Below are 12,480 nucleotides of genomic sequence, written 5' to 3'. Positions count from 1 at the left end.
CATTAAATGAAGGAATAATAGTAGTTTGTGATGTTCGTGTCCTTATTCTGTGTGCGGAGAGGGTTATTGCTTAATTAATTTTAGTAAATATATTAAGGAAACGAGCTGAATTTATTATCATAGAATTAGAAGTAATAGGAAAATGGTGATTAACCCAAGAAATAGAACAAAACCTAAAGGAAACAAAAATAGTAAAAAAAAAAAAGAAACAATGAATAGTAAAATAGTAAAAAAAAATAGAAAAGAGAAACAACAATATAACAAATAGGATGAACAAACAGAAAATTACTATTACTGAGGAACAGGTGCGAGGAGGAGGTGACCTTGAGAGGCGGACGGATAGAGGGACCGAGGGACAGACACGTTTATCACTCATCCGGCTTCACTTCCACAGGTGCAGTCCCGCTCACTCACTGCCCTCCCACCTGGTTGTTGACTCACGCACTTTGTATCACTTTAATTCACGCCCTGTATTTTTAAACGCTCTCTCTCTCTCTCTCTCTCTCTCTCTCTCTCTCTCTCTCTCTCTCTCTCTCTCTCTCTCTCTCTCTCTCTCTCTCTCAACAAACGTATTTTTAAAGATTACAGAGATGTGTACTTAAGTTCTTATCGTTGTTTTGTTTTGTTTTACCTGTCGATGGTGGAGTTTTCGTATCAGAGAGAGAGAGAGAGAGAGAGATGGGGGTGGGGAATCTACAGTCAGTCAGTTGAAAAATCCTTATATATATCAAGGACAACAAAGTAAGAAGCGATAACTTACAAGATGAAGCTGTAAAATAGTTTCCTTCCCTTTCTTTTCATTCTTTTTACAATCTTAACTTCAACAACTTTTTTTCTTCCCTATTCTTTCCATTAATTTTTTTTTTCTTTCATTACATCTTAGTTTCAGCTCCTCTTACTCCTCGCCTACTTTTAATTAACTTCATTTTATTTTCCTTCCATTCCTTGTTTACCTTTGTCATCCGCTCTGTCTTTCCTCTGCCCTACTTCGATCAACACCCGGAACCTGCCAACGCAAAAACTGGCTGACGTGTGCAATACCGAGTACCAGATATCACTTGCTTTTGGTGTGTGTGTGTGTGTGTGTGTGTGTGTGTGTGTGTGTGTGTGTGTGTGTGTGTGTATGTGTGTGTGGGTGGGTGGGTGGGGATGTTGTTGTTGTTGTTGTTGTTGGTCCAGCTTTATATCATTTTACTCTTTTCGTCAACTTTCTATTCCTCTTTGCATCTCTTTCAGAAAGGCATCTATAATTTCAACATTAAAACACTGTTAATTTTTTCCTTCTGTTAATCGATCTTTGTTCAGTCAACATTTTGATTCACTAGTTCATAAAATCACTTCATCTTTTGTTCCTTCGTCTTTTTCCTTCCTTCCTTCCTTCCTTCCTTCCTTCCTTTCTTCTGTTACTCCTGCCTTACTTTTCTTTCAATCAGTTAAGTTACGTCCAACTCCCCCACCCCTCTCTCTCTCTCTCTCTCTCTCTCTCTCTCTCTCTCTCTCTCTCTCTCTCTCTCTCTCTCTCTCTCTCTCTCTCTCTCTCTCTCTCTCTCTCTCTCTCTCTCTCTCTCTCTCTCTCTCTCCATGCAGTCTATTACTACAGCTTTATGAGTCAAGATAACATTTGTGTCTGGTGCATCGTAACATTTAGCTGAGGTGTTGTGTTGCCCAACCCAGCGTGAATCCCATACCAGAGATCCTGTCCCATTACCTCCCTCACTTTCTCTTCCTCTTCTTCCCTTCTTTACTGCTCTTTTTCTTACCTAGCACACCTCTACACCTTAAGCCCACCATACCATCATAATATAACCTATCCCTCTCCCTTGTGCATTATTACTCCTGTCATTGCGTGTGCTTATACCGGAGTCCCGCAGGATAATTTACACCCCCACTTCTCTTTCCCCATCTCCCGGCAGTTACCTGAGCGCGACGAGGTGGGAGGCAGCAGAACGTCAAGGAGACAGTGTGTTCTCGCCGCTCGCCAGGTGAGGACGCGGTATCTCCCATCCTTTGCCAGCCATGGTAAGTCACTCTGCCTTCCTTTTCTGTCAATATGTAGGAGGGTGGTATGGTTATTCTACTTGCATATTTGTTTCAGTTACATGTTTTGATATAAGTGAAGTGTGATGTTTGTAAGTTGTGTGGACTTCCGTGTGTGTGTGTGTGTGTGTGTGTATTCACTGTTTGATCTGCTGCAGTCTCTGACGAGACAGCCAGACGTTACCCTACGGAACGAGCTCAGAGCTCATTATTTCCGATCTTGGGATAGGTCTGAGACCAGGCACACAACACACACCGGGACAACAAGGTCACAACTCCTCGATTTACATCCCGTACCTACTCACTGCTAGGTGAACAGGGGCTACACGTGAAAGGAGACACACCCAAATATCTCCACCCGGCCGGGGAATTGAACCCCGGCTCTCTGGCTTGTGAAGCCAGCGCTCTAACCACTGAGCTACCGGGCCGTGTGTGTGTGTGTGTGTGTGTGTGTGCGCGCGCGTGTGTTTGTGTATATACCATAGCATTGTGCATATTATGTGTATGCAGTACCGTAACGTCATTTAAGCAATACTACAATAACATTTCCTCTATAAATTCAAGTCTTTTGTTTAAATCTGCGAGAATTCTTGTTAGATTCATATATGCAAATTATGAGACGCCTCCCATCACTTCACTCCATGGGTCAAGGATGTTCAGACTCTGTGTATTGTTTTCATTCCCAAGGACGTAAAGAGAAGATGAAACGTACACATATATATTTAAGGTCATAGACAGTGCGCACGCCACGCCGCAGATAAGTGGCGTGGGGACAGATGTAGCACAACACACGCCCGCCGTCAATGTCTTACTGTGCGCTGTTGCAATCTATGTTGTATTTAGGTGCGCTCTCTCTCTCTCTCTCTCTCTCTCTCTCTCTCTCTCTCTCTCTCTCTCTCTCTCTCTCTCTCTCTCTCTCTCTCTCTCTCTCTCTCTCTCTCTCTCTCTCTCTCTCTCTCTCTGCTTCAATTCACAATTTTCAAAACCTGCTCAACGATCCATGATAGTTGTTCACACGAGAGAGAGAGAGAGAGAGAGAGAGAGAGAGAGAGAGAGAGAGAGAGAGAGATTACTACGTGCCCTTGGTAATGTAGAACAAAATTTTGAACTTTGGAAAAAAGAAAAGTCGGCTTTCGTTTATTTAACCTGCCGTCCTTGGCCTGTGATTCGTTGCTGACTTTCTTTCTTTACTGGTAAATATTCTTTTCACGTGCGTCTAATCTTGCGTCGTTTTGTATTCAATGATGACTCGCCCTTTACGAGACTAGACATTAGCTATGTAAATATTATGCAGCTTGTAAAGGGAAAAGAGACGGTAATGTTTAGGAGAATAGTTATTTTTTATCTATCTATCTATCTATCTATCTCTATCTATCTATCTATCTATCTATCTATCTATCTATCTATCTATCTATCTATCTATCTATATATATATATATATATATATATATATATATATATATATATATATATATATATATAGATAGATAGATAGATATATATATATATATATATATATATATATATATATATATATATATATATAGATAGATAGATAGATAGATAGATAGATATATATATATATATATATATATATATATATATATATATATATATATATAGATATAGATAGATAGATAGATAGATAGATATATATATATATATATATATATATATATATATATATATATATATATATATATATATATATATATAGATAGATAGATAGATAGATAGATAGATAGATAGATATATATATATATATATATATATATATATATATATATAGATAGATAGATAGATAGATAGATATAGATATATATATATATATATATATATATATATATATATATATATATATATATATATATATATAGATAGATAGATAGATAGATAGATAGATATATATATATATATATATATATATATATATATATATATATATATATAGATAGATATATATATATATATATATATATATATATATATATATATATATATATATATATAGATAGATAGATAGATAGATAGATAGATATAGATAGATAGATAGATAGATAGATATATATATATATATATATATATATATATATATATATATATATATATATATATATATATATATATATATATATATATATATATATATATATATATATATATATATATATATATATATATATATATATATATATATATATATATATATATATATATATATATATATATATATATATATATATATATATATATATATATATATATATATATATATATATATATATATATATATATATATATATATATATATATATATATATATATATATATATATATATATATATATATATATATATATATATATATATATATATATATATATATATATATATATATATATATATATATATATATATATATATATATATATATATATATATATATATATATATATATATATATATATATATATATATATATATATATATATATATATATATATATATATATATATATATATATATATATATATATATATATATATATATATATATATATATATATATATATATATATATATATATATATATATATATATATATATATATATATATATATATATATATATATATATATATATATAGAGAGAGAGAGAGAGAGAGAGAGAGAGAGAGAGAGAGAGAGAGAGAGACACACATATATATATATAGACATATATGTATATATATATATATATATATATATATATATATATATATATAGATAGATAGATAGATAGATAGATAGATAGATAGATATAGATATATATATATATATATATATATATATATATATATAGAGAGAGAGAGAGAGAGAGAGAGAGAGAGAGAGAGAGAGAGAGAGAGAGAGAGAGAGAGATATATATATATATATATATATATATATATATATATATATATATATATATATATATATATATATATACGACTTTCACAGGCAGAGAGATACACAGACAGACGTATAGATAGGTGAAGTACTCAGACTGATAAAGAGGCAATAAAGGAGACAGCTGGAGGCACGTAAGAAACTGCATCCCTTCACTGAGACACACCGTTCGGTCTTCTTTGTCTTGAGGCGCTACAGAGCAAAGCAAGGCACTACATGGGTGTTAAGACATTACTGATTGCTGTTACAGGCAATGAAGATCAAATTAATGACTGTTTTCTTTATCTGACTCGAACAGTAAGAAGATACAGTTGTAGCTTCAATAAAGGGAGAAAAAATATTGAGGTTTCATACTTGACGCAATGAGTAAGGGAACAGAGCAACAAGAACATTAGAAAGCAAGGAAGATATAATTATCCTGTTCTTTCACTTATATTGTTATGACGTTAAGAATCATCTGCCTGCCTGTCGTGAAGAAGGCAGGAAGTAATATCTGCTGGTGAAAAGAAAAGATTTATTTATTTTTCCTTATCTTTTTTTGAATACGCACCATTATCAAATTTTTCTCGTTTTTTCTTTCTTTTCATCTGTCTTTATTGAAAATTTCAGTATTTTTCAACCATTTTTTTTTTCTTGGGATTCAAAGGACTAATATTGACATACGTGTTGCAGTTAACATTATCTTTTCCTCTCTCTGTAATCTTTTTCTTTTCATCTTCACATTTTTAGTATTTATTTTTTTCTTCTATTTCTTCAAGGGTTCAAAGTTCTAATAATGGTGAACATGGTAGTTAGCTTGAGGTCTTTTCTTTTTCTTTTCTTTTTTTTTCTTTTCATCTTCACCATTGTCTTCGTGGCGTCTTTCTTGCATAGACAGCCGGTAAGAATAGAGTGAAGATGACTGTGTTGGTGAAGAATGAAATGGCAGCGCTGGTATGTTGGTCATAAATCAGGCTGGAACACAGTGAGAGAGAGAGAGAGAGAGAGAGAGAGAGAGAGAGAGACTATAATATAGCTCGTATTGATTATTAAACTAAAAGAAAGCTTTGTTTACATAATTGCGAATGGAATCTTAGCATATGTTTAGCAATTCGATAGGTTAAAAAATTATACTCAGCATACAAGAATCAATAGAAATAAAGAGAGAAAAGATAGCATACACAACATACAAAAATACGTGTATATAGACAAGGCAGTAGTTACGTTATACAAAAAGATATTACCAGCATGGACAAATTAATAAAAAAAAAAAAGCGCACGAAAGAAAAAGCAAAAAAAAAAATATATATATATATACATGTAAGGTATTCATGATTCAAGGAACGACACCTTACTATGAACCAAGATGACTTTTGGGAACTTGTTTTGTTTTGCGGAGTGAGTGTGAAGGTCAGACACGCGGCGAGAGGTGGGAGGAGTGAAGAGCCGCGGCACCGCAACTCTTACGACACAAGTTAGATCACTACCATCCTTATGCCCAAGTCTCCTGTGTACGGGATTTTGCACGTGCGCACTCATACATGATTATTTACTGCGTTCCTTGTTTGCTTATAGAAATAGGTAGATAATATTATTATATCATGGTTTTTATTCTCTCTTTTCTCTTTTCCTTTAATTACAGTTTCTGGTATATGAGATTTTGAACGCGCTCACGTATAGCTACTGGTTACCTACTTACGTGTTTCTTGTTTATCAGACCTCCATCGGAAAGCTATGCAGACACAGATATTCAAGCTCATTTACACATATTTACACATGCCTTTTTCTGGACGTTGTTTAAGGAAGTTTTCAATTTTTTTTTCTATGGATTTATAAATGTTTTTAATACATTAATGAGTTTGCAGGCACAGATATGCAAGCTCATTCTCACAAATACACGAACGCTTTTCTATGGGCATTATTTAAGGAAGTTTACTTTTTTATGGATTTAGAAACATTTTTAATACATTAATGAGTTTGCAAGGCCGCATGAAGTTTTTATCTGTGCCCTTAAGAGTTTTATTAAGGTATTCAAACACTTCATTAATTGCTGTTTACTTAATACACACAAAATAATTACTAGTCGTGCTGAGCTGTGTAGAATTTAAGGTTTCTTTGTACGTATAGCGTTTGTTAGGAAAATGAGACTTCCTTTACTTTATTAATTCAGTTTATTCGGGTGGTGTGGTTGTAACTTTAGCGACTAACTTGGACTTTTGTTATATACATCTTTTGTTTGTTTTGATTTTTCTATTGCCTTGCCTTTTTATTTTATGTTCTTATTCTTTTCGGGTTTTTTTTTTTCTCATTCGCTTTCATTCCTTGTTCAACGTATAATACTTCTTTCTCCTTATCTTTCCCAACCGATATCTTCACCACTTCCTACTGTGCGTTTTCTTCGCCTCCAGCACTACCAAACCCAGCTTGTTGTTCGTGTCTAGCAAGGTGTATCCCAAAGGCAGCCTCCGAACCGCTATACCATTGCAAATGACAGGGAACGTTTTTCATACTCACCTTGTAGCGACCTGCAAGAAATTCACAACTGTTTTTCGTCTTTTTTCTTTCTTTCTTTCTTTTTTCTTATTTTGTGCATTCCGCGGCTTTATTGGGGCGAGACTCAGTCTGGCCTCCACTTCCGCCTACATTTTTCATCCAGGAAAGATACACACTGTCATATACGAACGAGTCTCCCAGTTCATGTAGGTGATGCTTGTAGATTCGGCGGGTGGCGTGGGCAGTGTAGCGAGCAATGGGTGGGTCGGGTCAATAAATAGTGATGTTTTCAATGGATGGGTCAGGTCAATAAATAGTGATGCTTTCAAAGATAAACTAAGCATTTTTTCGGTCAGCCATCTTATTTTGTGGACGTGTGATCCTCTGACGTTTAATTACCCCTTTGCTCTTTTTCAAGATATATGTTTCCCTATGTTAATTTTGTTTTTATTGACTGAAACACACTTCATAATTGCCCATTAGGGACTTCTTAATTTTTTGTACTATCTTTTCACCTTGTTATTACTCGCTTCACGCTTCCCCAGACTGTCGTAATTGCCTCACAACGACAGCTAATACCAACTTTTTTATTCAAGCAACATAACTCTCCGCTTTTGTATACAGTCTCCTCGTACAATATACTATAGAGTTTCGTATCAATAAGGCAATAGTAAATGCATACTTTTCTTCCAATAGCCATTATTTCTCTATCTCTTCCTATATACATTTTTTTTTTTTTCCACACATATGTGGCAACGCCGTCACCTTCCTTTCTCAGTATTCCCTCCATGACATTCCTCAGCATTAATGGAGACACGATGACTCCTGACTTTCATGGACAATATGAACTTTTTTTCACCTTTCCTGTCTATTTGTCTCTTCCTTCCAGTTTTCTTCAAATTTCCAGACGACTTACACTTATCTTCAGATTTCTAGAAGGTCTGTATTTTCCTCTATCTTTTCAACAATTTTGTCAGATTAGACACGCTAGCCTTTGGACTTTGTTTTCTTTTTCCCCTTTCTCTTCCGTTTCAAAGAATATGAAATAGTTTTTTCCAGATTTCCGGTCTTCTATATATATTTTCTCTAAACTTCGCAGGTTTCATAATTTTCCACTTTTCAAGCTTTGATTTCGTTTGTTGTTGTAAAACATGTGCGCTATCTTTATTGTCAGTCCCGCTGTATTCTTTTCATCACCTTCAGTAGGAAAAGTCCTGTGATATATATCTAGTTCCTTACTGTTTATTTGTTATATTTTCTGAAAGATTTTACTACTATGCACAAACTTTCCCTCAATTTTTTATCCTCCTGCTTCATCCTCATCATCACCTTCTTCATTATAGCTTCTTTTGATCTACCTACCTACAAAGTTCGTGTATTAAAAACTTTCCCACAATCTTTCAAACCACCAACATATGCAATATCTCGTAGCTTATGGGAGATTATGGATGTTACTTACTGTATCTGCCGACTGTTTACTGCTCGCTGACAGGTATAGAGGGTCTGCTGTTATGTCTGCCGCCAAGGTCAAAGGAGACATGATGCTGTACCTAGTGTCGATGACCTTATGAGGAAGGGAACGGAAGATATTGGGTGGAGGCAGCTTTGGGCAAGTAAGGAGGAACGATGAACTGTACCGTGGTCAGCACATTTATGCATCTAATATGATCACAGATATGTATTATGAAGCAGTTTATCTAACCATGCGACTTAACTAGAATTTCCTGCAGTGCGAAAATACTAGATACTCATCATTGTACTGTTACGAAGCATGCACGGAAAGAAAAGGTACTGTATACCTCAACAGAGAGAGGTCACCTACGTGCTAAGAAGGAAATTTCTCTCTCTCTCTCTCTCTCTCTCTCTCTCTCTCTCTCTCTCTCTCTCTCTCTCTCTCTCTCTCTCTCTCTCTCTCTCTCTCTCTCTCTCTCTCTCTCTCTGTTTAGCCTTGCATTTTTTTCTAAACTTAATATCTGCTCGTCTGAATGAACAGTCTATAATTACGAGCTGCGTAGCAATAGCGGTCACTGAATAGAATTGTTTAGTGTGCTGCCAACGTGGCCTGAATATCACAGAGATCGTCAAGGGAGACGTGGTTCGGTCACTGTAACTAGTTTCTCTTTATCTGATGTTGCAATTCTCCTCTCTTTATCCTATGTTGCAATTTTCTTTTATACAGTTATGCACTCCAGCCCCATGTCAAAGATGTCAAAGGGCGACCGTCTTTCCTTGTAGCGTTTGTTCATATTTCCTGTTCTTATTAAGGATGTTTCATGGTAATGGCACCACGCTGCTGCTGAGGCAAAAATATTAATTTATCAGTATAACTAGGAGAGAGAGAGAGAGAGAGAGAGAGAGAGAGAGAGAGAGAGAGAGAGAAGAGAAAATTAAATTGCTCAGTTGCCTTAAAAAAGTTATTGAGATAGACCTTCTTTTACTAACAAATGAAGACGAACTTTACAAGGTTCCGAATTTCAACTGAAGAATAAGAATAAACCTCACAATACATAATTGGTTATTTTCCTCGATGGTGTTGAACTATGTCCTCTTCTACTTATGATTCATCCACTACTATTTTTTTTTTTTTTTTTTCTGTACGTTGGTGCATTCTCCATCTTTTTTCCTTCATCTTAGGTTAGGTTAGGTTAGGTTAGGTTTATCGTCATCTTTCCTAATGCTTTTTCTTCTTTTTCTTCGTCGTCTTCTTTGGCTCTCACTTGTTGCACTGTGGAGCCCTTGTCATTACTCTCTATAGGAATAAAGAGGAAAAAAGTTTAAAGTCGTTCTCCTGCAGAGGTAAACTCAAGGTCATATTGCAACACTCTCTCTCTCTCTCTCTCTCTCTCTCTCTCTCTCTCTCTCTCTCTCTCTCTCTCTCTCTCTCTCTCTCTCTCTCTCTCTCTCTCTCTCTCTCTCTCTCTCTCTCTCTCCTTTCCTGTAACTTTTAAGTATAGTTATCATATTGCGTAAATCATCACCGGTGTAATGTAAAAAGAAGGAGAGAAGAATGCGTAATAGTAATTTAGGGGCATTACTGAAACTAATGGTAGTGATAGTAGAGTAGAGGGCTGAGTGAGGAAAAAAGTGCTGATCATGACGTCTCAGACCCTTCATCATCTCATCTTACCTGCCGCCCACTTGCTATCTCTCCCCGTGCCAAGTTCAAGGGCGAAGAAGAGTGCGAAATAATTGATTGAAGGTGGTATAGGAATAGAAGGTTGTGAGGATGTGGTGGTTTCTGCTCTCTCTCTCTCTCTCTCTCTCTCTCTCTCTCTCTCTCTCTCTCTCTCTCTCTCTCTCTCTCTCTCTCTTTCATCCGCTGTGGTTTATTTTTTGTCTCGTTGTTTTTTGTTGTTTTTTATGCAGACTTCATGTGTTTTTTTTTTTTTGTTTTTTTGTTTTATGGATTCCAAGATGATAATATATGATAGAATATTTTGAATAAAAGTCTAAATATATTCATATTGATAATGATTAGGGAGAATAAGGATTAAGGAGAGTTAGATTATTTAGATAAGTTAAGAAAATACTATGATGTAAGTTGGGAACAGCTCTCGCTTTACCTTTTCCTTCCAGCAACCCAAGACGATTAGTTCCCATATATGCCGATGAAAAGTTACTTCAAAACTCACGATCTTGCCAAACCAGAAGTCTTCTTTCTTACTTGATATGATGCGTTACTCAGAATCTCACAATCTACGAATTCAGAACGAGACATCAGTTCGAAACCCTCACGAACCGGAGATAATTCCTTTGAGTGACGTGAGTGTTCCCTAGAAATTAACGCAACACCATCACGACCCCTCCTTGTTGTTCCTGCGTCCCTTCACCACGCTAACCCCTTACCTGTGACCTTTAGTTCCCGGAATCACCTTTTCATTAGCCTCAGTCCAGTAACGCGTTTTTCAGCCGAACTGATTCTGGGAAGCGTTCGACGTTCACCGGAGAGGGAAGAGATCCAGGATGTCCAAAGAGAGATTGCGACATAGGCATTACACACACACACACACACACTACTAAGAATTCAACCAAGACTCTTCTCATTAACCAACATGCGGATATTATGCTCCCGAGTGGCTTGCATAGATAACACGAGTGAGATCGGCCCTGGTTGGGAAGTACAACTGGGAAGACTCGACATCTCCAGGAAGCAATGACAACACAACAATGAGTTACTAACAAAGGAGGGAAGGTTGCGAAGTGTCAACAGAACAGACAATACGCGTTAATAACCATATCCACCGTGGTTTGTGTATTGCAAGGTCTTACACGCCTCTGATATATCGACAACCGGACGTGCGCTGCCTGTCTCGCCAAACCGGTCTTGCTAGAGTCAGTTATTTGTTTTTCCTTCTTTTATCTCTCATCTGTTCATATTTGCGGCATGTTTAGCCGGAGGAGATGAATGGGACTTCAGGATTTTTTTACTTCAATTTTATCCACAGTTGTGTGGGGGTTTTTTTTTCTGTTTTTAGCTTCATACTTCCAACGTGACATTTTGAGAAATTATTGTTTATTTAAATTTTGCAATTTTTTTTTTTTTTTTTTTTTTTTTTTGCATTAATTGATTGATTTTCGTCCCTCCTCACTGTTAAGTCATAAGGAATGAAAACAGTCAGTCAGTCTACGTTGTAATAAGTTGAAGATAAACGCGGAGTGAAGTGAAGTGAAGTGGAGTGGAGTGGGTGTGTAGAGGCTGGGTGCGCCGGGGCGTGAACAGCACGCCCTTGGCCCGCCCGTCAGGCACAGCACTTAGAAAGATCCGCCACTCATATCTGAAACTCACGTGTGTCAATAGTCAATAGGGCACAATAAAGATTAATCAATTAGAATTTACTGTTGCGAGAGAGAGAGAGAGAGAGAGAGAGAGAGAGAGAGAGAGAGAGCAAATACGACTACCATCACTTCTGTCCTCATTTAAGTGTCAGGGATAGAGTAAGTCAACCGAACACTCTTTACGACCCCACAGATATTGTAGCTATTCATGGTGGTGGGAACGAGGCAGTGACTGGAGAGGTGTGAGTTGTGAGCCTGTAGTGAGAGCAG

At 35.9% G+C, this 12,480-nt stretch overlaps 1 protein-coding gene across 1 annotated transcript in view; it reads left to right on the top strand.

The window, feature by feature from the left end:
- Nucleotides 1–1,894: 1,894 nt before the first annotated feature.
- LOC123504161 (peroxidase-like) overlaps nt 1,895–12,480 on the top strand; it is a 54,706-nt gene continuing 44,120 nt past the window's right edge. Inside the window, exon 1 of the mRNA XM_045254497.1 lies at nt 1,895–2,019. Coding sequence (XP_045110432.1) covers nt 2,017–2,019 — 3 coding nt within the window. The 5' untranslated portion in view covers nt 1,895–2,016. The remainder of the gene's footprint in view (nt 2,020–12,480) is intronic.

Source organism: Portunus trituberculatus, chromosome 15, assembly GCF_017591435.1.
Source record: "Portunus trituberculatus isolate SZX2019 chromosome 15, ASM1759143v1, whole genome shotgun sequence".
Taxonomy (NCBI): domain Eukaryota; kingdom Metazoa; phylum Arthropoda; class Malacostraca; order Decapoda; family Portunidae; genus Portunus; species Portunus trituberculatus.
This window is presented reverse-complemented; position numbering and strand designations above follow the sequence as displayed.